The 23,011-nt window shown below is 50.8% G+C and overlaps 4 protein-coding genes across 4 annotated transcripts in view; 3 read left to right on the top strand and 1 right to left on the bottom strand.

Annotated features, from left to right (window-relative positions):
• Positions 1-2,805, top strand: part of itga11a (integrin, alpha 11a) — a 40,624-nt gene extending 37,819 nt beyond the window's left edge. Inside the window, exons 29-30 of the mRNA XM_007910019.2 lie at positions 1,052-1,165; positions 1,896-2,805. Coding sequence (XP_007908210.2) covers positions 1,052-1,165; positions 1,896-1,973 — 192 coding nt within the window. The 3' untranslated portion in view covers positions 1,974-2,805. The remainder of the gene's footprint in view (positions 1-1,051; positions 1,166-1,895) is intronic.
• Positions 2,806-6,830: 4,025 nt separating this feature from the next.
• On the bottom strand, positions 6,831-10,398 carry fem1b (fem-1 homolog b). The gene is made up of 2 exons (XM_007910033.2): positions 9,800-10,398; positions 6,831-8,235 (listed from the first exon to the last, which is right to left on the bottom strand). The coding sequence occupies exons 1-2, from the start codon at positions 10,309-10,311 to the stop codon at positions 6,864-6,866; spliced, it is 1,884 nt and encodes a 627-aa protein (XP_007908224.2). The 5' UTR covers positions 10,312-10,398; the 3' UTR covers positions 6,831-6,863.
• A 2,286-nt stretch (positions 10,399-12,684) lies between these two features.
• LOC103189578 (CLN6 transmembrane ER protein) lies at positions 12,685-16,676 on the top strand. Its single transcript, XM_042342995.1, has 7 exons — positions 12,685-12,789; positions 13,499-13,613; positions 14,254-14,352; positions 14,605-14,793; positions 15,005-15,060; positions 15,322-15,444; positions 15,603-16,676. Exons 1-7 carry the CDS (start codon positions 12,728-12,730, stop codon positions 15,868-15,870), a joined length of 912 nt encoding a protein of 303 aa, XP_042198929.1. The 5' UTR covers positions 12,685-12,727; the 3' UTR covers positions 15,871-16,676.
• A 1,790-nt stretch (positions 16,677-18,466) lies between these two features.
• On the top strand, positions 18,467-20,850 carry LOC103189580 (calmodulin-like protein 4). Its single transcript, XM_007910021.2, has 5 exons — positions 18,467-18,791; positions 18,899-18,929; positions 19,389-19,529; positions 19,880-20,068; positions 20,464-20,850. The coding sequence occupies exons 1-5, from the start codon at positions 18,789-18,791 to the stop codon at positions 20,559-20,561; spliced, it is 462 nt and encodes a 153-aa protein (XP_007908212.1). The 5' UTR covers positions 18,467-18,788; the 3' UTR covers positions 20,562-20,850.
• Positions 20,851-23,011: the final 2,161 nt, after the last annotated feature.

The raw sequence follows: 23,011 nt of genomic DNA, 5'->3' as shown, positions 1-23,011 counted from the left end.
AACAATTTTTTAAAATTATAATTTGGTCACTCAATAGCCACGACACTGCTGTGTGCAATTGGCTGCCGCGTTTTGCCCCCACAAATATGCAGTCAATTCACTTGACAGTATATTCTGTGAAGCCTTGAAGACATGATAAAGCCGTATATCAAATGCAAGGATTATTATTATTATTATATTATTCTAAAGCAACCAAATATGAAGTGCTCCCTCGGCTTTCCCTTCTCTGATCTCCACTCCCGATCTCCTTGTTGTTACAGCAGGCCAGAGATCGCCTTGATATCAGCTAGCGTGCCACAGATGTTTCTAATCCTCTTGTCTGTGTTTCCGTACACACACACGCACACGCTCCTAGTCTGGGATAATAAAAAGCCCATCTGTTGTCTCTCCCCATTCCCCCCAGCCACGCCATCTACCGACATTTGACCTCCTTTTGAAGGGGGAAAGGATTTGTCCTGTGAAAACGCCGACGACGCTGCTTTATTCTTAATATCCTGCTTCCCATCCTTCGCTACTCTCTCTGCGCGTTGACCAGGCGGCACAGAAGGAAATGAACTCCTCTCAGTCCCACACGCACACCATCCATCTGTCGCGCGGTTTGCTGAGTGGAGTTGACCCAAAGCCGTTCCCCCTGACCACTTCAGCGGGCCTCACCCTGCCCTCTGGTGGCCGATCCCACAGTGTGCCACAGAACAACAATATTATATAACCCTTGCATTCTTCATTTGGAATAACAATCCTTGCATTTAACGCAGCGCCTCATCCTGTCATCGAGACGTCTCAAAGCTCTTCACAGCTGATACTGTAAAGTGGAGTGACTCTGTATTTCGTGGGTGAAACGCGGCGGCCAATTGCGCACGACAGCGTCCCCGCAAACAGCCGTGGATTGAAAGACCACATCAAAGCGTTTCATAAGTATTTGACGATAAAAATCGCTGTCAAGCGACCAGGTGTTTTGCAGGCAGTTTACGAAACTCAAACACCCCACAAACCGCCACGAAACGAACGGCTCACCATGACTCACCACACGCCCTCCTTCCTCTCGTTGTAGATTGCTCTGCGAATCACTGGCCAGTATGAGTCCGAGGTCCCGCTCTGGATTATCATTGGGAGCTTGTTAGGGGGTTTGCTGCTGCTGGCTCTCCTCATTCTGGCTCTGTGGAAGGTAAGAGGCGTCTCGCAGTGTCTATGCAAAGTGTTGGTCTGTTTATACGTGAATGAAATAAGTGGAACTCCATCCCACGGTCCCTCCGCCTTACCACCCCTCCCTTGCTTCCTTCAAGACCCGCCTCAAGACCCTCCCCTTCAGCCGCACCTTCGGTCGCCCTCCTACTCCCAATCTCTCTGCCCTCCACCCCTCCTGATCCCAACCCCCAGCTCAGAGTAAATCCTTGACTGTCCAGCACCTTCAGATGTCCTCTCGATGTAAGGGGCGATGTGTAATTGTGTTGTGTTGCTGGGGAACACAGGAACAAGAGGAGGCCATTCAACATCTCGGCTCTGCTTAGCCGATTTAATAGACTTCAGCAGATCTTTTAATCCCATTCATCACATTTCCTCCACACACCTCAATCCCCTTACTTCCCAAGCCTCTCTCAATCTATCTCCCTCCCTATGAAAGATCCTAATCAATTCTGCCTGTGCGTTCCACAACACAATCTGGAGATAAATGGCAGAACAGTTTGTGTTCCTGTCTCAATGAGGCAGTAGAATGGGGGGAGAATGAGGGCTACAATTGACCTCAGCGCCTTGGGATTGGGATTGTCCCCATTCCTGCAGATGTCAGAGCCTTGGAAAGTCCTCCCGACGTCAAAGCACTATACAGATGTAATTTGTTGTTGTTGTAACGTTCCGCTGTGTGGGCTTAACCTTTCCCACTCTTCGCTCCTTCTCAGTTGGGCTTTTTCCAAAGTGCCCACCACAAGAGGAAGCAGTCACTCACGGATCAGAACAGCTCAACAGCTCAGAGTTAACCCAGTGCTGGGGCCGTACCTTCAACTCTCTTACACCACAACAACGCTGAACAAGAGGGTGTGAGCTCACTACAGAGCCCCAGCAGGTGGCTGACTGGCCAGAGGTCACCTCGGATCAGTTCAGCACCACGGCTCCTGCCGGTCACTGTTTATTACTATTATAGACTGTCTCAGCACACTTTAGTCAGGCTTATAAGGTGCAATATGCTTTAATTCCCGATAGCTAGTATCCTTGCTAGCACACACACACAGCCACCTCTGCCCTGTCCCGGTAGAGGAATGGCCTCAGGTGTAGAGTGATTCCCAAATAATTTCCACATTTGAAAACCTGATCGGTCATTTCGCTGTGTTTAAAATGTGGTGAGGTTCAGTCACAGTGTAACCAGGGAACAGGTGAGGGGGTCAGGCAGTCACAGTGTACCTGAGGCCTGACCGGAAGCTGCAGGGGGTTTTCCTGGTTGCTGACAAGGTGTCGAGCCCTTTTTACAGCAAAGTTCTCACAGAGACGTTCGACTGCTTTTCCTTCTCCGCTGCGACACGTTCCCAACAGCCAGACGGGGTTGGACCTGGGCTGAGACAGACGCCTTTTCCAAGCCTCTTGCTCAGCCCTCTCCTCCTGCTCTGGTGGGACGCAGGGTCTGAGTTACTCCCCTCACCCCCCACCCCACCCCGCACTGTTAAGTAGCAAAAAGCTGAGTTGCAGCTCCAGGATCATCGCACAAATCACTCACGGAGATCGACATCGCATAGCCCAGACTTACACTGCAAAGGCAGTGTGTACTTTGCACCCGAATACTTCTAAACAGTGTATAAATCAAACCCCCCCCCCCCCCCACCGAGTTCCAGCTCAGAAAAAGCCCCGCCACAACGTGCGACTTATACACCAGACATTACGGCCCAACCACTAGTAACACAATGGAGTTAAACATGTAAAGTCTCCCTGTGCTTTGGACAATCACAAACTGTATGATATGTAAAACATCCCTCGTGTATGTAAATATTTGGACAGTTTTTAACCTTCTGATTTCGTATTGTAGAAAATGTGTAATTATGAGAGAGGAGTGTTTACTGGAATGTGTCCGAAAAAGATGGAATATGTTGTTACTAAAATTAATTTACAGTCACAATGGCTGCTTGAAATTCTTCTGCAAATGTATTGATCATAGGGATCGGGTGTTATCGGTCATACGTTATTGGCCAACAGTATCTGCCTGACTTCCAGTTACTTGGTCTAATTAACGCTCTGCATTTACACCCCTCTCCCACACACACACACAATCGTATACACTAATGGCTCAGTGGGAAGTTAATTGTTCAGTGGGTGACAACTTTAAATGTCTGGTCTGTGCTGAGTTATTCCAACATCCAATGGGGCACTGTGTAATAATAATAATAATCCTTGCATTTGATATAACACCTTATCACATTGACAATACACCTCAAAGTGCTTTTAAGAGATTTAACTGCAGAGTGTGGAAATTGTTTGTAGGCAAACGCAACAGTCAGTATGCGCATCGCACTGTCCCACAAACAAAGAATGTGGTGGGGGTTGTGGGGTGGGCGTGGTGTTTGGATTGGGGGATATGGTGGCGTATAGAGCTCTTAAATGGCCTGTGGTGGTGCGAGCTTGATGGACTGATCAGCCTTGGGTCATCCTCCCGATGTGAAAGGCGCTTTACAAATGTAATTTTGCTGTTGTTCCTGATTTCCTGTCAACGACTGTATCTACAAATGGAAGGTGACTGCTCCAAGCGTTAACGACTGAGTCGTCAAGCGCAGAGATAACAAAAGTACAACTCAAGCTCACTGGACCCGATCTCATGCCTGACCTCAATCTAATAAAAACAAATGTTAATTTACAGTAAAATATGATGCAACGGAGCACATTGCTTCAAAGCCAAAGTTCCTGCAGCCTAATGGAATGTCTGAGACACAGCGCAGGCAGACAGCTGAACAGCTCCTGAAGGAAACTGATGAGGGAAAAGGAGCTTGCATTTTTTGTAGCGTCTTATCAAGCCAAAACGCCCCGAAAACCTTTACAGGCAATTGCCGTCAGCAACTATTTGTTCCAGACAGGTTGGTCCCAAACACAGAGCCTAGGAATAGTCAATTTAACCTGGCGGATAGTTGGCCAGACACAAGGAGAAACTTCATTCTCTTTTCCAAGTGTCTTGGGACCTTTCACGTCCACCTGAACAGGCAGCTGAGTCCTCGTTTTTACACGTCCCATCTGAAAATTCTGATGACAACCTTTATGCTCGGCCAACAAATAAAGTTGACTTTATTGAATTTAACTTAATTTGTCGCCATGCCAAAGGAATCGCGCTCGGTAGCTACTGGAACTTTTATTCGGACTTGCCTGGGCTGTCAAACCGCTTCACAGAATATATTGTAAAGTGGATTGGCTTTACAAACCCTAAAGTGCGTTTTGCCCACAAAATGCAGTCAATCCACTTCACAGTATACTCTGTGAAGCGCTTTGAGGCGTCTCAACAACCGGTTAAGGCACTGTATCAAATGCAAGGATGATCATCATTATTATAAACTGCGATCCTGTTTTATACAGCAGAAAGTACAGCAAGTTATCGAAATGACGACGAGCAGATTGTGCTGGGAGAGCGGACGGGACGGTTTGCGGGAACTGGTGTAAACCACGCCGCCTGCGAAGCCACAAGTTGAATGTGAAAGCACTGCAGTTCAAACATGACATCATTAGTGCTGAATGCTGCGAGTCGCTCTGGTTTTCTACCGAGTCCGGAGCAAAGACAGAGACTGCAGTCGAGTCAGTCATCCGCACTCCGGTACCTCCAGCTCCGGGGCGCCGCCTACAGGTCTCACAGAGTACTGCACAGCGGAGCACTGAAACCATAGCATTGACACTGACAACACCACAGAGTCCAGGAGACAAATGTGACGAATTCAACCAACAAATATTCACCGCTCACAGACCTGAGTCTAATGGAATGTTGACTTTTCTTTTTTAAAACAAAAAATCACATTTGTTTTGCTTCAAATCAATGAGTTTCACAGGCTGCGGAGCCTGCGGCCGAGCCCGGGGGGGAGGGGGGGGGGGGGGGCGGGAGGTGACTGTAAGCACGGTCAAAGACGAAGATCTTCTGGCACAACCTGAAGTTGGGGAAGAGGGCCATTAGCTGAGGCTTCCTGTGTTAAACAAAATGACCAACCGCCATGTTGTCGTTGTTACTTCCTGTAATAATAAGATGAGGAAGGAGGGAATGAGTGAGAGGGTTCAAGAGTTTTGGGACGTAGTGACTGAAAGCGCGGCCGCTGATGGTGGAACGAAGGGCGTGAGGGGTGAGCAGGAGGCTGGAGCCAGTCAAGCAGAGGAGATGGGTAGTGGATTGGGGAGTAAGCAGGTCGGAGAGGTAAGGAGATGCCAGGGCGTGATGGAATTTGTGGACAGTTTAAGGCTGTGGGTTTTAAAAGCAGCCACGTGGTGATGCTGAGACATCGATTGTGTGGCAGAACAGAGTCTCCAGTCAGCAACTTAGGTTGGAATTGACTTTAATCAACCGAACATGGAGCCAGCCAGTACGGGGGGGAAGACAGCGTCGCACCCACAGTTCATTATACTATACAGGCTCTGCAGCACACAACTATCTCAACATTATCCGCGTATTCAAGTGGATGCTTGATGATTGGCAAAAAAATAACCTGTTCCATCAACGACCAACTTAAACCATGAGCTGGAGTTTGCTCAGCAGACTGGCCAGACTTCACACTGCAGGAGTGAATACACAATTACAGGGGAAGCCCGTCATAACCCCAGGCAGTACAGCGCGGCCTTCCTTAGAAGGTTATGGCCCCAGGAAATACAGGACAGCCCTGTTATTAACTGAGGCTTCCGGTGTTAAACAAAATGGTCAACCTCCATGTTGTCATTGTTACTTCCTATAATATGCGCTGTGCGTGTCCGCTCTGCACAGGAAGCACTGCTGATGTCACTTATATTAATAATAATCCTTGCATTTGATATATCACCTTATCACGTCGTTAAGATGTCTCAAAGCGCGTCACAGAATTCACTGTGAGGGGAATTCACTGTATTTTGTGGGCAGAACACTTCACATAGAGTAATGTCAGCAGGACTTCTTGCGCACATGGAAGTGATGTAATGGCGTCAGCAACCCGACAATGTGGAAGTCGGCTATTTTGCCGAATGCCAGTCGAGTAGTAGATGGTGAGAGTAGCCGGCTTTCTGCCACAGCTATAAACGTTTGTTCATAACACAGGCTGAAACTTTCCAACAACCACGTTATCATGGGGTTCCCCTGTATTTATATATACATCTACATTTATACAGATTCTGAAAGAAAGGTGGGCCAATTCACTGATCATTTTAATATGTCCAAATATTTCATTGTCTGCTTCAATAACGTGATTGCAGACCCACCCCACCAGACACACACAAAAGAAAGTTGAAAAGTCCGAAAGGGAAGATGTGAATTTTCCCTTAGCGCTCGGTAAAGTCATCCATTTGAAGGCCGCACCCAGACAGATACAAGACCAAAGTCGTAGGGAATGAACAACTGATCTGATGTGACCATTTCAACCCCCTCCTCTCCTCCTCCCACCCCACGCACCCACCACCAATATTTGGAAATATTAAAGTAAAGGTAAATAAAAAAACTATTAACTTTCACAATTCGGGAAAATTTGCAAAGCCACGTTGTGAAGGGAGTCTATTGGAAATAAATGCTGTGTCCAATCATAGTTGTGTGTATGTGTGTTGGTGGGGGTGTGGGGGGGGGTGGGAGAAGGGGAGCAGGTAGGGAAAGTAAAGGGGAGGAGAGAAGAGAGAAAGAATCGGTTAAAAAAAAGAGATTAGTCAGGACATATCTAGAGCAGTCTATTCAGTGGAGCTAACAGTCAATGAAACTCTACAAACTCTTCCAATGTGTGTGGGATCTGCCTTTTGTAGTTGATGTTGTAAGTCCGCACCGCTCGGGCGGCCAGGCACTTGAGGCTCATCTTCATTTGTGTTTTGAGCAGGATCTCGGAGACCCCTGTCGTGCTCTTGTCCAGGGGGGTCTTGCCCTGCTTGTTGGTCATGTCGGCGTGAGCGCCGGCCTCCACCAGGCTGACGATGATGGCGTGTAGCGTCAGGAAGTCGCTGATCGGCCGGTTGTACTGCACGATGACGTGCAGCGGGCTATTGCCCTCGGCGTCCACTGCGTTGGTGTCGGCCCCGCAGTCCAGCAGCAGTTTGGTGACCTGGGCGTTGGGGAAGCAGCACACGTCATTTGTGTGAAAGTCGTCCACCGGAGTGCCGGGGTTGACGGCCAAGTGCAACAGACTGGAGCCCTCCCGAGTCCGAGGGTCCAAGTGGATCAGGTTATAGATCTGCTTGTTGATACGTGCTCGCTCGCTCTCCGAGCACTGAGTCTTTGTGGAGATGCACACCAAGTACAGGAAAGTAAACACCGTGGACTCATAGTTATCCAGAGCTGCCTGGATATCCATCTCCACCGGGCTCTTGATCCTGGCCAGGCCCCTCTCGATCTCAAGTACGCTGCAGTTCAACACGTTCTCAATGTCCGTGGGCTTCACCGGCTCGTTCAAGTGGATCATCTGAGAAAAGACTTGAGCGAAGCGCAGCAGGTCCTTGTGGATGTTGCGGTTACCTTTCTGCCTGAGCTGCAGGGCGTGAAGCCACAGCTTGTTGCACTGCTCGAACTCCATGTTGTCTGCATACACGGCTCCCCGGTAGATGATGGGATGCGACACGTCGATGTTCTCCGAGCCCAGGATGCGCTCCCGCACTATCAGCCCTTCCATGTGCAGAGCGTCCCTGTCCTGCCGGATGGTTTCCAGCTCCTGTGGCGTGCGGCACTCAGTCCGGCCGCTGTAAGCCTCCAGTGAGGGCAGGGTGACCTTCTCAATGGGGTTGCCTGGGTCTCGGTGACGCTCCAGCATAGCCAGGTACAGGTAGTGATAGGTCTTCTCGATGTCGTAGTTCTCCCGGTCGTTGGCGAAGGAGGCGCCGAGGAGCTCCAGGGCCTCGATGCGGCTGGTGCGGTCACAGTCCTCGTGGTTGAGGAGCAGCTCCACCACGTCGGCCTTGCAGCTCTCAGCGGCCACCTTGAGCGGCGTCATGCCATGTCCGTTCACTACCATCGCCGCCTTCCACCCAACCAGCTCCTTCACGATAACCAGATGTCCGGCCTCGGCAGCAAAGTGCAGCGCTGTGGCCCCGCAGTGAGCCTTAGCATTGGGATCAGCCTTTTGCTCCAGCAGGTACCTACACCAACAAAGAGAACTATTTTAAGAGCATGCAACCATTCAAAGAATCATTGAATCTTACAGCACAGAAGGAGGCCATTTGGTCCATCGTGCCTGTGCCGGTTCTTTGAAAGAGCTACCAACTAGTCCCACTCCCCCACTCTTACCCATAGCCCTGCACATTTTTCTGTTTCAGGGGGGGGTCACTTAATGCCCTCCTGAATCACAAGACAGACAGGACCTCAATAGTGACGTGATAACAGCAACAACAAATCGCACTTGTATAACCCTTTTCATGTTGGGAGGACAGTCAAAAATTTGGTCCCCAAAATAATCTGAAAATATAAATAAATAACACCTTCCAGCAAGAAAAGATCTTCACCTCACGATTCTGGACTAGATTCAGGACCAAGTGCCCGAGGTGAAAAGAATGCTTACTGAATTGCCATTCCAGCCTCTAATTACCCCTCCCCATTGGAATTTCCTGTCTTACAAAGGTAAAAGTAACTTTGCTGAAGAAAAACAGTACACCTGAGAGCATTGCTGGCATCGAATGCAAGATTCACAGCGCTTACTGAGTGCGGCAGCAAAACGAGAGTGATTAACTATGGCAATTATTCAGCCCAGTTGAAAGATTCCAGAGCCCTGCAAGCAATGCAAAGGCTTTGCTTACTGATAAACACAAGAGATAAAAGTTCCTCATCCCCTGTTACACAGCCCGAGAGCTAAATAATTCTGAGTCCCCCCCCTTCCCTCCATCACGAGTGTTCTGCAATGATGAGATTGCAATAAACTCCTCAGACACAGAAACTGCACAGCTCAGCTGATGGTAAGTAACTGTATGCAGAGCAGCTCAATGTTGAATCAATATCTCTATGCTAAGTTAACTGATCCCGGGGGGGGGGGGGAGGGAAGCTTAGAATTTAGAAATTCAGAACACTGAATGGCGACTTCCGATGTGTGGGGTCCCACAGATATGCTGGAATATCACGATTGCAGCTTTACTCTTTCTGATATATTCTGATACTCTTTCTTTACTCTTGGGACGTCCTCCTGACGTGAAAGGCGCTTTATAAATGGAATCTTGTTGTTGTTGTTGTTGATATCCTTCGTCGAGTTAAAAAGCCCGGATTTCAGGAATTAACCGCCACCAGCTGGGAGTCCGAGGCGGACTGGTGCAGCGCCGGGAGGACGCGGCCGTCCGCCGAGTCAACCTCTCTACGCATGACACGTCGAGGCGAAATATTCCGAATGCAGAGTAGGCGGACGGCTGCCGCGTCCTCGCCCCCCCAAACAGGCGGTCAATTCACTGCACAGTGCATAGCCCGTGAAGCCCTTTGAGACGCCGAGAAGACGCGAGAAGGGAAAAGGGCGGAAAGCAAAGGATTATCATCATCATAAAGGTGAACAGACTTTCCTCTTCAATGGTCCCACAACACCCACCACCCACCAAACCCCACCCCCCACGGCTGGGCGTCAGGCTCGGCCACCGCCAAGCGCTCTGGGACGCTGCCCTGCGTGAGGGGCGCAGTGCTGTTGCTGCTGGACGTGCAATCCGCCGCCCCCGCCCCCACGGGCCGTACCTGACCACGTCGCTGTGGCCCTTGTAGGCGGCGATCATGAGGCAGGTGTTGTCGTACTTGTTGGCGATGCCGATGTTGGCGCTGTTCTCCACCAGGTAGCGCACGATGTCCAGGCGGCCGTCGAAGCAGGCGGCGCGGAGCGGGGTGGAGTTGGTGACGGTCGTGTGGTTGACGTTGGCCCCGCGGCCCACCAGCAGCCGCACCACCTCCAGGTGACCGGCTCCCGCCGCGCACCACAGCGCCGTGGCGCCGTCGATCACGTAGCCGTCGAAGCGCACGGTGCCGGTCTGCTCGGTGGCCACCCGGTAGTGGTCGAGCAGCAGCCGCACCACTTTGCCGTGGCCGTTGCGGGCGGCGATGATGAGCGGGGTGGACCGCTGCCCGCCCTGCGCGCTCCGGGCCTCGAGCAGCGCCCGCGCCTCGGCCTCCGAGCGGTTCAGCAGCAGCGCCGCCAGGGTCAGCACCCGCCCCTCGCTCGCCGCCTTGTACACGTAAGCGGCCAGCGACTCCATCAGCCTCCCCTCCCTGCCGCCGCCGCCGCCGCCACCGCGCCGTCTCTCATCCTCCAGCTCCAGCTCTCGACGCCATCTTTCGCCGCCCCCGTCACTTCCGCCTCGCGCGCCGGAAGCCGCTCCGCTCTTCCGTCCCCCCCCCCTCGATTGCAACGCTAATGACAGTCCGACCGAGGAGCACTTTTACTGTCTGTTCGTTCCTATTCCCCCCCCCCACACACACACACACCACCACCACACCACCACGTGTCCATTATGATACCATTATATGTTGCATTATAAGTTCCTACCGCCCCCCCACACACACACCCACACACACACACACCTCACCACCACGTGTCCGTTATGATAATAAATAAGATCACTCCGGGAGTTGTGATCAGGAGCCTTCCCCCCCCCTCCCCCCGGGTCTCGCTGTCTATTCGTTCCAACCTCCTTCACCCCCCCCCCCCCCCTCCGCGCTCACAATAAATACATATGAACGATCCTCGCGTTCGATACGGGGTCTTATCACGTTGTCCAGACATCTCCACCCGCCTCGCAGGCTATACCGGTAAAGCGAACCGATCGACGGCGGATTTTGTGAGCGAATAGCAGCCGCCAGTTTGCCCACTGGGAGAGAGCGAAACTCCCTTCTCTTTTCGAATCGTGCGATGGGGTTCCCAAATGCAATAAATTCTCGCATTTGAGAAAGTGCCAAAACCATCAAAACATCTGACGTGCTCTGGAGTGTCAGCCTGGACTATAAACTCGAGGCGTGACACCAGATCACAACTTTCTGACTCAGTGACGGGAGAGAGCTACCGACAAACTGAGAAGTAAACTTTAGTTACCCTGATCCCCAGAGGTCAATCAAAAGCACTTGTATCTGATCTTTACCTGGTCTGTGAGTCGATTGACAGATCGCTTTTCGGGGGCGTAATAATCCCATCAAAAATAAATTGAAAGAAAAAATTAAGAAGAAGAATCTGGTCGCTCAACCCACGGCTGTTTGTGTGTGTGTGTGTGTGGGGGGGGGGGGGTGCGGGGGACGCTGCTGTGCGCAATCGGCTGCCGCGTTTCACCCACAAAACGCACAGTCAATCCAATTGACGGTATATTTCTGCTGCGAAGCTCTTTTCGTGGCGTCTCGAAGACGCGATCGGGGGAAATATCAAATGCAAGATTGTTATTCAGTTGGGAGAACGGAGTGTGGGGTGGGGGGAGTGGGTGGGGTGGGGGGGGAGGGGGGTAGTGGGTGGGGTGGGGGGGGGAGTGGGGGGGGGTGTGGGGGGGGGGAGTGGGGGTGGGGGGGGGGAGTGGGGTGGGGGGGGGGGGTGTGGGGGGGGAGTGGGGGGAGTGGGGGATTGGGGGGGGGAGAGAGAGAGAGAAAGAATCAATGATACAGTTGTAACAATGAATGTAACAATGGATTGTAATGTTACTGTTAAAGAGATACATGGAGTCGGCGATGGATACAATGTAGCGCGGGGGGGGGGGGAGGGGGGGAGTCTGTGGCTTTGATCACATGCGCTGTGTGTGGCCACTGCCTCCGAAGTGGGTCGGAAATTTAATCCCATCTTCCAGATTGTAGAGAGAGAGAGTGTGTGGGGGTGGGAGAGAGAGTGTGGGGGGGGGGGAGAGAGAGAGAGAGTGTGGGGGGGAGAGAGAGAGAGTGTGGGGGGGGGAGAGAGAGAGAGAGAGTGTGGGGGGGAGAGAGAGAGAGTGTGAGAGGGGGGGAGAGAGAGAGAGATGTGGTGGGGGGAGAGAGAGAGAGTGTGGGGGGAGAGAGAGAGTGGTGTGGGGAGAGAGAGAGAGTGTGGGGGGGGAGAGAGAGAGTGTGGGGGTGGGGGAGAGAGAGAGAGAGTGTGGGGGGGGGGGGGAGAGAGAGAGAGTGTGGGGAGAGAGAGAGAGAGTGTGTGGGGAGAGAGAGAGAGTGTGGGGGGGAGAGGTGGGGGGGGGAGAGAGAGAGGTGTGGGGGAGAGAGAGAGTGGGGGAGTGGGGGGAGAGAGGGAGAGAGTGTGTGGGGGAGAGAGAGAGTGTGTGGGGGAGAGAGAGAGAGTGTGGGGGAGAGGAGAGTGTGGGGGGGGGGGGGGAGAGAGCGAGTGTGGGGGAGAGAGAGAGTGTGGGGAGAGAGAGAGAGTGTGGGGGGGGGGAGAGAGAGAGTGTGGGGGAGAGAGAGAGAGAGTGTGGGGAGAGAGAGAGAGTGTGGGGGTGGGGGGGGGGGGGAGAGAGGCTCTGTCACATGAAATAGCTGAGACACACACACACCGATCAGAGACAGTCAGTGGACAGGACACACAGGAGGGAAATTAGTTCCTTACAGAGTTAGTTGTTCACCCCTGTACCCCCCCCCTGTACCCCCCCCAACATCCACCCCCAACCCCCCCCCCCCCACACACACACACACCAACAGCGGTCCGGGGGGAGAGCAGCAATGCAGCCCAACCTGAGGAAGAGACATCAGTCGCCTCTGCAAACCCCCTTCTCCCGGGTCAGGTTGGTTACTTTCCTGTGGGTTGGGGGGGGGGGGGAGGGGATGGGTTTGATACACGGGAGGGATGGGGTGCGGGGGGGCACCGACTGCTGGTGAAACCTCTCCCTCTCTCCCCGGGGTGGGGGGGGGGGGGGGTCAGCTGCGACTCAAGTTTTTTTGGGTTGATTTCAGTGTGAAACCAACACATACCCCCCCCAACATACCCCCCAACATACCCCCCACACCCAACATACCCCCCCCACACCAACATACCCACCCCACCATACCCCCCCCCACACCACACCCCCCACACCCCCCCCACCATACCCCCCCACATCCAACATACCCCCCCCCCCCCCCACACACACACACACAGGCGCAGCACGATCGGTTGTTTGCATCCTCCTGGTGGTGGTGGTGGTGGGGGGGTGGAGAAGGAGAGGGGTGTGTGTGTGTGTGTGTGTATGGATGAAGTTACTTTGCTGAGAACTTTCTGATCCTTTCGTAGGAGAAGATAAAGGGGACAGATTTTCTTCTCTCCCCCTTCCCCCCCCCACCCTTTTTTTAAAATAAAAAAATCTGAGGACACTGTAGTTTTTCAAGAGGGTGTTGTGTGTGTGGCCGGGGGTGGGTGGGTGGGGGGGGGGGACTTTGCACAATATAATCCTTGCATTTGATACAGCGCCTCATCGCTCTCCCTCTCTCCCTCTCTCTCCCCTCCGTCTGATGTAGGAGTGCCGGGGGAGACTATGAGAGATCGGGGAGAAAGACGGAGTTTCACCGGGATCTGTGGTTCTTCTTCACCGTCCAGAACTGGGTCCTGGACTTCGGGCGTCCCATCGCCATGGTGACCAGTGATTCCAGGGGAAGGGGAGAGTGGTGGGGGGGGTGGGGGGGGAGAGAGAGGTGGGGGGAGAACCGACCGAACACAGACGTCAGCCAACTGCAACCAGTTCTTAATCGCTGTACTGCAATCTCAACACAGCTCGTACCATCATCTTTGCCCTCGCACGCTCATTGACACTAACATGCGCCCCCCCCCGCGCACACACACCACAGCCCCCCCCCCCCCCCCGCGCGCGCATACTCATTGACGCGCACACGCATGCAATGTACTTGCATGGTCACTGACTGACATCCCCACTCACACTCGTATCCTCTCACACACACACACTCACATTTACTCCCTCACGCGCACACGTATGTGTGCTCACACAAACACGCACGAGCATACTCACTCACTTTCACACACACACGCGTACGCGCAACGTATGTGTGCTCACACAAACACGCACGAGCATACTCACTCACTTTCACACACACACACGCGTACACTTGCGTCTGTACGCGCACTCACAGGAGCAATCACTTTGGTTGCCTTTGCGAGATCTCAGGCCCACTCAGTGTTGTGTGACAGAGGGTTCAGTGCGGGAGGAGACGGGGAGATTTGGAGGCTTTTGACCCGTGATTCTCTCTCCTTTCGACAGATCGCTCTTCCTCTCGAGTGGTTTCCTCTGAACAAGCCCAGTGTTGGCGACTACTTTCACATGGCTTACAACATCATCACCCCCTTCTTGCTGCTGAAGGTAGAGAGACGGACCTGTGACTGCGCCAGACACTGGGGAAGATTGGAGAGTCTCTGCTTAATGGCTTCTCCTTTCCCACTGGCTGGTTGGCTCTCACCGCACTGTATTTCACCCACAAAATACAGCCACGACACTTTACAATATATTCCGTGAAGCGCTCTGAGACGTCTCAACAACACGAATAAGGCGCTGTATCAGCAAGGATTATCATTAGTATTATTATTTATTTGATCTTTCCTCTCCGCTCCGCAGCTGATTGAACGTTCCTCCAAAACACTGCCCAGCTCAGCTGTCTACCTCTCGATCATCACCTTTGTGATGGGAGCCAGCATTCACCTGGTGGGAGACTCCATCAACCACCGGCTGATTCTCAGCGGTTACCAGCTGCACCTGTCTGTGCGGGAGAATCCCATCATCAGGGACCTGAAGCCACAGACCCTGGTAATTGGCAGCGCGTAGCTCAGGCTCTCCCTCTCACTCACTCACACCACTGGGTCAGAAGATTGTGGTGTTCTCCATCCCAGCCTGTGCGCACTTGGCTGCCACATCTCACCCACAAAATATACAGTCAATTCACTTTACGATATACAATTCTGTGAAGCGCTTTATACGACATCAGAATGGGTTTAACCTCTCCTCGTCTCTCCCACAGATCGACTCCTTTGAGCTTCTCTATTACTATGACGAGACTTTGGGTCACTTGATGTGGTGAGTAAAACGGAAATGAACCTTTCTTTCCCAATCGGCTATTTCACAGTTTATTTTACAGTTTATCCTGTGAAGCCCTTTGCGATAAGCCGCTGTAACAAGTAGAAGGATTATTATTATTATTATTGTAATTCGTTTGGGTTATTAAGCGCTCTGGGACGCTATATAAATGCAAGTTGTTGTTGTTTATTGTAATATTGGCCTCAGTGATTGGCTGCGGAAGAGGTTACACTGACCCACTGCTCTGCCTCTGCGTTGCAGGTACATCCCCTTCTTCATCATTATCTATCTGTATTTCACCGGCTGCTTCACGGCCAGGAAGGAGGACAGCAAGATGCCTCTGTCAGGATGGCTGCTGGTTGGGCCTAGCGGACTCTACTATTGGTGAGGAATAAAAAGAGTTCATTAATGAGCAGTTATTAATTATTATTATCATCATTATTATGTGTGGTGTCTGCCTGAACCCTGGGCCTTTGCAGCCTGGAGGAGCTCCACAGAGACATCACGGAATCTCAGCCCGGCTCCTCGCTCCTGTTTTCCAGGTACCTGGTGACAGAAGGTCAGATTTTCATCCTCTACATCTTCACCACATTCGCTATGATGGCCACTGTGATGCACCAGAAACGCAAGGGTCTGTTCCTGGACTGCAACGGCCTCTTCCTCTCCTACTCCTTCTACATCACCCTGGCTCTGGTGGCTGGCTGGGTGGGCTTCCTCTGGAACGACAAGGTTCTGCGCAAAAAGTATCCTGGGGTCATGTACGTGCCAGAACCCTGGGCTTATTACACCCTCCACATCAAACCACACTGACTGGCACCTCTCTCACCCCTCCACCCGCATCACCACTCACCCCCTCGCCCTGACTGACTGACACCCCTCAGCCTCCACATCAATAGATAGAATAGATTTATCATTACTTTTTTTTAAAAAAAAACGTAAAACAACTCTTCTGCTTAACCTGGAGATAGCACCAGCGGGGTATCAGAGAGAGGGTTTGGGGGCTCATGTGGAGTATAAATACTGGCAAGGACTACTTGAGCCAAACGGGCTGTTTCCATGGCTGTAGCGTGTTGTGTAGTTGTATGTAATGTGGGAGGATCTCGCGTTAAGTCCGCGTTAAACCTTAAGAGATTTAACCGTGAGTTTAGAGGGAGGAAACCCCACATTCCAAGCTGAGGCCGGGTAGGGGTGGGGTGGGGGGATGGAGGTCGGAGGTGGGGGGTATGTGGGATTCTCTGCCTGCCCCACCCGCCAGTGTGAGGCACAACCCATCACTTCCTTTCCCGTCATTTTGGCCAGGGTGTGAAACGGTTGTCTCCTCGTGAGCTGATGGAACATTCCATTCCTACATCTTATTACAGTCATTTTCATTGTTTGGGTGGGGGGGGTTGGGGGGGGGCAGGACTTTGATAACAATCGTTACTCTCCGCCACAGGAGGAAAGTTACACGTAGACATTTACACCAGACCTTTACAGAACCCCTTCCCCCCTCTCAAAGAGGAGCCGCTGTGTGCACCCACAGCCACGGTCTTGTGACAGAATGTTCTTACCTACAGTTCGTAGTCTGACGTCAAACTGTTTAGTTTTTCCTGTTAAATTAAAGCAGAATTTCTTTACGAAGCAGTTCTTTTTATTCTGTCACATTTGCATTCTCTCCCTCCCCAAACCCTGTTACCCTGGAACTCTCTGGGGTTAGGTAAACTGGGGGGGGGGGGGGTCCCTGTAAATCACACCCTAGCATCTCCTGAGCTCTCTGATCTTGTACTTTACTCCTCTTCTACCCCAAACCTTCTAAAGCAGCAGCCAATTGTGCACAGCAGTGTCCCACAAACAGACATGGATTGAGAGATTATTACCCTCAATCAACTAACAACCGAGTTCCTACTGACTGCGAATAAACAGAGACGCGCGTATGTGTGTGTAGTAAGGAAACTTGCCCAACGTTTCACCCTGACCCGCCTGGGAATCAAACCCGGTTCCTCTCGCTTGCGAGGCGAGTGTTCTAGCCGCTATGGTATGGGACTCGAACTTGAACCTAGAGTGAGGGGAGCTACGCACATGTGCTGGGGGTGGGGGGAGGCTGGGCTGAGGTACTGCTCCCCTCACTGTAGGCTGTGAGGAATGGCGAAGGAATGAAAGCGAAGGAGCTTTGATGATAAAGGGAGTAACAGAGGATTGAGATGTTTGCAAGTCGTTGTCCGTGGAGCTCGATTTCACATGAAAATCCCAGCTCGCAATCAGCATATGGAGTACTTTACTGACATCTATAATAACCTTTATGTTTGATACGCCATCTTTCAATGTCAGGTGGATGTCACTTAGTGCTTCACAGGATTCACTGTAATGTGTAGTGACTGTGTGTTTGACCCCATTAAACCGGGGACTGTCCTCCATAGAGCTTGTGCCCTAGATTGCTTTACAATTCCCAACAATAATCCTGTGACAGATTTACCCTGGATTAAAAGCCTGCGACCTATATTCCTCTCTATCTCTATTCTCCCTCCCCCAATTCTCTTGTGTGGAAGGATCATAGAGAGAGAGACACACACACACACACACACTCTCGCCATCATCATTTTGCCTGGGAAACTCAGTAATAATCTCAGGCCTGAATTCCCACCGGGTCTCTTCCTGGCTGCCAACATTTGTGTTTTAAGATTTAATTGTTGCTTTAATTGCTCTGAACTGTGGCCAATTCCTGAAGCCAATGTTAATTTGGTTGACGGACGGATTAGTTGTGTAAAATTAGGAAAAGCCACCGTCACCTAATACTAATGTAATAGTTCAACAGGAATTTGATACAGCACCTCGCCATGTCGTCAAAATGTCCTTCAGTGCTTCGCAGGATTTGCCGTCAAGTGTAGTGACTGTGTATTTTGTAGGTGAACGTGGGAGTCAATTCGAACACAGCGATATCTCACAGACAGCCGTGAAGTGAATAAGCGATTTTATTCGGGGGATTTGTCGGATACAGGACTCGGGCATAAGGCAACATCTTTATCCTCAGTTTAACGTCTTTTTCAAAACATGGCGTCTATGACCTTGTAGCCCCCCCCCCCCCCCAGCACTGTGTTGCAGTGTCAGCGCAGGCTGATTTGGGTCTTGAACCCATAACTCTCTGACCCAAAAGACCAGAGTGCTACCAACTGAGCCATGGCAAGCTGTGCAGGTTTAGTTGGTTAAGACTCCAGTAGTTACCCCAACTCACACAGACCCAAGCCTTGGCTCTTACCAACCTGCGCCTAATACTCTCCAGAATTAGATAAACAGGAAGCGTCCCTCCAGGGAGACAGAGAGCGCATTCCATTCCAACAATCTATCTCTGGGATTCCCGTGTGGAGGCTCAGATACATGGAATTCTCAGATTGGTTTGGAGACTCTTGAGCAGCGGTGATGGGTTTCCGTGTGTGTCAGACACCCGACTAATGTGAGACGTAGCAGGAGGAGCGCTCTGTGATAGAGATCCTGTTCACTGTCAGTCAGTGACAGACAATAGACTGTGCGTCGGGCAGATTAAAGGATGGGCCTGGAATCTGACCCCGCTGGGAGCCTGGTGCGGAAACCATAGCAACCGGGGGATTTATTGGATCCGGTGGACAGCCGTCACCCAGATGGACAGACTTTGGAGCGTAATTAGATCGAGGACGGGAGAGAGGCTGACAGTCTGACACGAACCCTCCCGGTCACAGGAGGCAACAGAAAGTGGGGCGAGAGAGAGAGAGAGAAACATGGTAAGGCCAGAGTGCTGGAGGTTGGAGAACCCACTCTGTGGAACAAAACAACTTCACTAAAACTCTCTTTTTTCGTTTCTCCCCCCACCCCATTTATTGATTTTCAGGCAAAGTTCCTCTCTCAGGATCAGATAACCGGTAAGTTTCAACCTTTGGAAAATGTGGGGGTGGTGGTGGGGGAGAGAAGAGGCTGCATTGTTAGAGACATTGTCCTTCACACCCCCCCACCCCCCCCACCTCATCTGGGCCCTGTTCAGGTGGATGTTAAAGATCCTGTGGCGCTGCTCAGAAAGAAATGGGAGTTTCTCTCTCCCAGTCCCAATAAATAAATAATAATTTTGTAAATAGTAAATAATTCGGTCACTCGAGCCACGGCTGTTTGTGGGACAGACGCTGCTGTGCGCAAGTGGCTCCCGTGTTTCGCCCACAAAATATACAGTCAATTCACTTTACAGTGTATCCTGTGAAGCGCTTTGAGACATCTCGAGGACTTGATCAGACGCTGTGTCAAATGCAGGGATTATTATTGTTAGTATTATTATTATTATACAGCTCACGTGTAATGTCTGTTTCTAACCCCTCACCCCCACCCGCCAGAATATAAGGAATGCTTCTCCTTTTACGACAAGAAACACAAGGGGAAGATAACGGCTGGCGACCTGATCACAGTGATGCGCTGTCTGGGCACCAGCCCCACTCCACCCGAGGTGCAGAGACACCTGCACAGCCACCGCATAGGTAACCGTGCCGAGGCTCCACATCACACACCTCCAGCATATTACCAACCACTGCCACGTAGCCCTGTCATTCACACTCACCTCCGGTTCAGAAGGTTGAAGCGAGAGGACCCGGGTTCGATTCCCAGGTGGTGCAAAACCTTCGGCAAGTTTCCTTACCCCCACGCGCCTCTGTTTACTTCACTTTCCGTGGGTAATAATCCCTAAAAATAAAATTGGGTCATTTCTGTGAAGCACTTTGAGACGTCAAAACGTGATAAGGCGCTGTATCAAAAGGATTATTATGCTAAACATATCTCAGGCGAGGCGAGCCCACTGACCACTACTCAATGGACTTGTTTTTTTTTGCAGATAGGAACGGAGAGGTGGACTTCTCCACGTTCCTGGCCATCATCCACCAGCAGCAGCAGCAGGAGGACCCAGCCCGGGAGATCCTGGAGGCCATGACCATGGCGGACACCCAGAGGAATGGCTACATCACTGTCTCTGAGCTCAGGACCAAACTGACGTGTACGGGGGAGAGACTGACCGACAAGGAGGGTGAGAGCAGAGAGAACGAGGCACAGGGCAGGCAGGCAGATTGGCTGCCTGAAAACTCAAATAATAATAATAAACCTTGAATTAAATACGGCGCCTTATCACGTCTTTGAGACGTCTCAAAACGCTTCACTTTGTATTTGGTGGGTGAAACTTGTCAGCCAATTGCGCAGAGCAGCGTCCCACAAACAACCACGGACTGAGATACATTTCTCCCCGTGTCCTGGCCAACAATTTTCAGATAAATCAGTCGATCATCTTCTCAAGCGCTGGTGGAGCCCTGCAGTGCACAAAATGACAGTCACTACACTGGACAGTAATTAGTGAAAACATTTTGCGACACAATAAGGAGCAAAAAAAAAACCCAACATAATCTCACTCGATCTCCTTCTTTCCAGTTGACGATCTCCTGAAGGAAACCAACGTGAGCCCGTATGGGGTGGTCAGATATAACCAGTTTGTCAACATGCTCATGCTGCCCTCACCTGATTACTGACCGCCAGCCCACACACCACAGCTTCCCATCGAGACGTTCTGTCGACCAGTCACTGCCTCCAGCTCCTTAGTGCCTTGTGGTGTTTTACTGTGTGGCCAACACACTGAGCTGTTAACAAGACTGTGTTATTGCGGTTAGTATTCATGGGAGGTTGGGTGGGGGAGAGGAATAAAGGACATTGCCTGGAGGGGGACTGCACATCTTTGCCTACAAAAACACTCGACTGTAATTACGCGTGAAGTTTTAGTTGTTTAAACAGTAAGAATATTAAATATAATTTAATGTAAAATTCCATTTATTTCAATGAACTACAAAACACAGTCACTACATTAAACGGCAATTCCTTGTGAAGCGCTTTGAGATGATGTTGTGCTTAGAGACATCCCTTCATTCCAACCCAGTGCAGTCAGTGTTCTCAGTGGAGGAAGTTTCAATAGCAGGACCAGAGATGGATGGAAATACTACTAATATAATAATCCTTGCATTGAAATAGCGACTTATCACATCATTGAGACATCTTTTAATAATAATAATAATCCTTGCATTTGATATAGCGCTTTTCATGTCGGGAGGACATCCCAAAGCGCTTCACAGAACACACTGTAAAGTGAATTGACTGTATATTTGTGGGCGAACGCGGCAGCCAATTGCGCACAGCGATGTCCCACAAACAGTTGTGGGTTGAAAATGACCAATTTATTATTGTTTTTGGTTTTGGAGGATTATTATTAGGCTCTGTGTGGAGTAAGGAAACTTGCCCAAGGTTTCGCCGTCTGCCTGGAATTGAACTCAGGTCTCTCACTTGCAAAGCGAGTGCTCTAACCACTGAGCTATAGGACTCCACACTTTTGCTTAAGCTTCTTTGAAACTTGCCTAAGGTTTTACTCTGCCCACTAGTCAAACCCAGGTCCTTTTGTTTGTGAAGCGAACGCTCTAACCACATTACAGGACTCCACTTTTTTCAGCGACCTGAGCAGTCAGAATAATTTACCAATAGGCAATAGAGGCAGAAACACCCAGACTTGTCACAGCAGTCAGAGCCCGACAGGAGAGCTAATGAGCTGAGGGGACAGATCCAGCGCGTGAGTTGGCACAAGGCAATGGACAACTCAATCAAGAGTTAACTCTTTTGATCAAAGCAATTTTCAGGAGATGCAGCTTCTGAATCGGTCCGCTAGGAAGCAGCACTGGGAACAAGGGAGATTAAGATTGAAACCATCTGTGTTAACACTTCACACCCTCTCTGCTGCCTACTGATGATTTTATTTTCCATCTCCTTAAAAGTACGCAATCAGACTTTCTGGGGATGAAAGGTTACTTACATTCACTGCAACAGCCTCCTGCTCAGCATTCTTTAGAGAAAGTTCTCCAACCTCCCACACTACCCCACCCCAATTGCTCAGTAGATGAAGTTGTAGAATAGTGACAGCTATACTTGCATTTGATATAGTCCCTTATGTCATTGGATGTTGACCTGTTAACCCCGCAAGCCAAAGCCCCAACGGGTAGGGTGGTCCTAGCTGGATAAACAGGGGGCAAGCTTGCCAGGCAGCGATATCAATGGCAATCAATGGCGAGAGAGAGAGAGAGCGCATTCCATTCCAACAATCTATCTCTGGAATTTCCATGTGTAGGTGGGATACATGGAAATCTTAGTTTGGTTTGGATCCTCTTAAGCAACGGCGATTGGTTTCCGTGTGTGTCAGACGTGCGGCTGAGTAAAAAAAAATCGTTGGACGTGAACGTCTGTGTGGGCTCAAACTTCGAACCGGGCGCCGAATAAAAAAAAAATTAACCTTTTAAAAATAAATGCAGGGTCTGGGCGGGCGGGTCAGTGGATGACATGATGAACACCGGGTGTGCGGACAATGAGCGAAACAAACATGGACTCGGTGGGACTCGGAATAGAATTGAACCTGCGCCGAGCGGCCACCGGAGGGCGACCTTCAGGACCACATTCTTCACCGTTTTCTCAGTCTCATTCTGTGAATATATTTTATACTTTATATTCCCTGCATTTGAAATACAACAGGACAGGAAGTGAATGGCTAGTGATGTGTAGGTGATCGTTGGCCAGGCCACTGGGAGAAACTCCCCTCTCTTTTTTTTTGCATAGTTTCCGTGGGATCGACCACAACAACAACGTGCATTTATATAATGGCCCCTAACCATGTCCACCTGAATGATCAGCCCTCGGTTTAACATCTCATCTGACGGACAGTACCTCTGATGATACAGAGCTTTCACCCACTGGGGAGTATGTACTGTATTTAAGTGTCAACCTGGACTATGCGCTCAAAATCCCAACATGGGACTTGAACCTTCAACCTTCTGACTCAGGCAAGAGCCCTACCAACCGAGCCGGCTAACACTGAGCACCTCCAGACATAACACCTTCAAATAAGATGAACATCTCAAAAGCCTTTGCGGAGGCGATGGGGAAAGATGAT

Source organism: Callorhinchus milii, unplaced genomic scaffold (assembly GCF_018977255.1).
Source record: "Callorhinchus milii isolate IMCB2004 unplaced genomic scaffold, IMCB_Cmil_1.0 Scaffold22, whole genome shotgun sequence".
Taxonomy (NCBI): domain Eukaryota; kingdom Metazoa; phylum Chordata; class Chondrichthyes; order Chimaeriformes; family Callorhinchidae; genus Callorhinchus; species Callorhinchus milii.
This window is presented reverse-complemented; position numbering and strand designations above follow the sequence as displayed.

Coding starts and splice junctions, on each gene's coding strand:
- fem1b (XM_007910033.2), bottom strand. CDS start 10,311: ATGGAGTCGCTGGCCGCTTACGTGTACAAGGCGGCGAGCGAGGGGCGG. Junction 8,236..9,799: donor GGCCACAGCGACGTGGTCAG/GTACGGCCCGTG, acceptor TTGTTGGTGTAG/GTACCTGCTGGAGCAAAAGG.
- LOC103189578 (XM_042342995.1), top strand. CDS start 12,728: ATGCAGCCCAACCTGAGGAAGAGACATCAGTCGCCTCTGCAAACCCCC. Junction 14,353..14,604: donor CCCCCTTCTTGCTGCTGAAG/GTAGAGAGACGG, acceptor TCCGCTCCGCAG/CTGATTGAACGTTCCTCCAA. Junction 15,061..15,321: donor ACTTTGGGTCACTTGATGTG/GTGAGTAAAACG, acceptor TCTGCGTTGCAG/GTACATCCCCTTCTTCATCA.
- LOC103189580 (XM_007910021.2), top strand. Junction 18,930..19,388: donor CTCTCAGGATCAGATAACCG/GTAAGTTTCAAC, acceptor CCCACCCGCCAG/AATATAAGGAATGCTTCTCC. Junction 20,069..20,463: donor GAGACTGACCGACAAGGAGG/GTGAGAGCAGAG, acceptor CCTTCTTTCCAG/TTGACGATCTCCTGAAGGAA.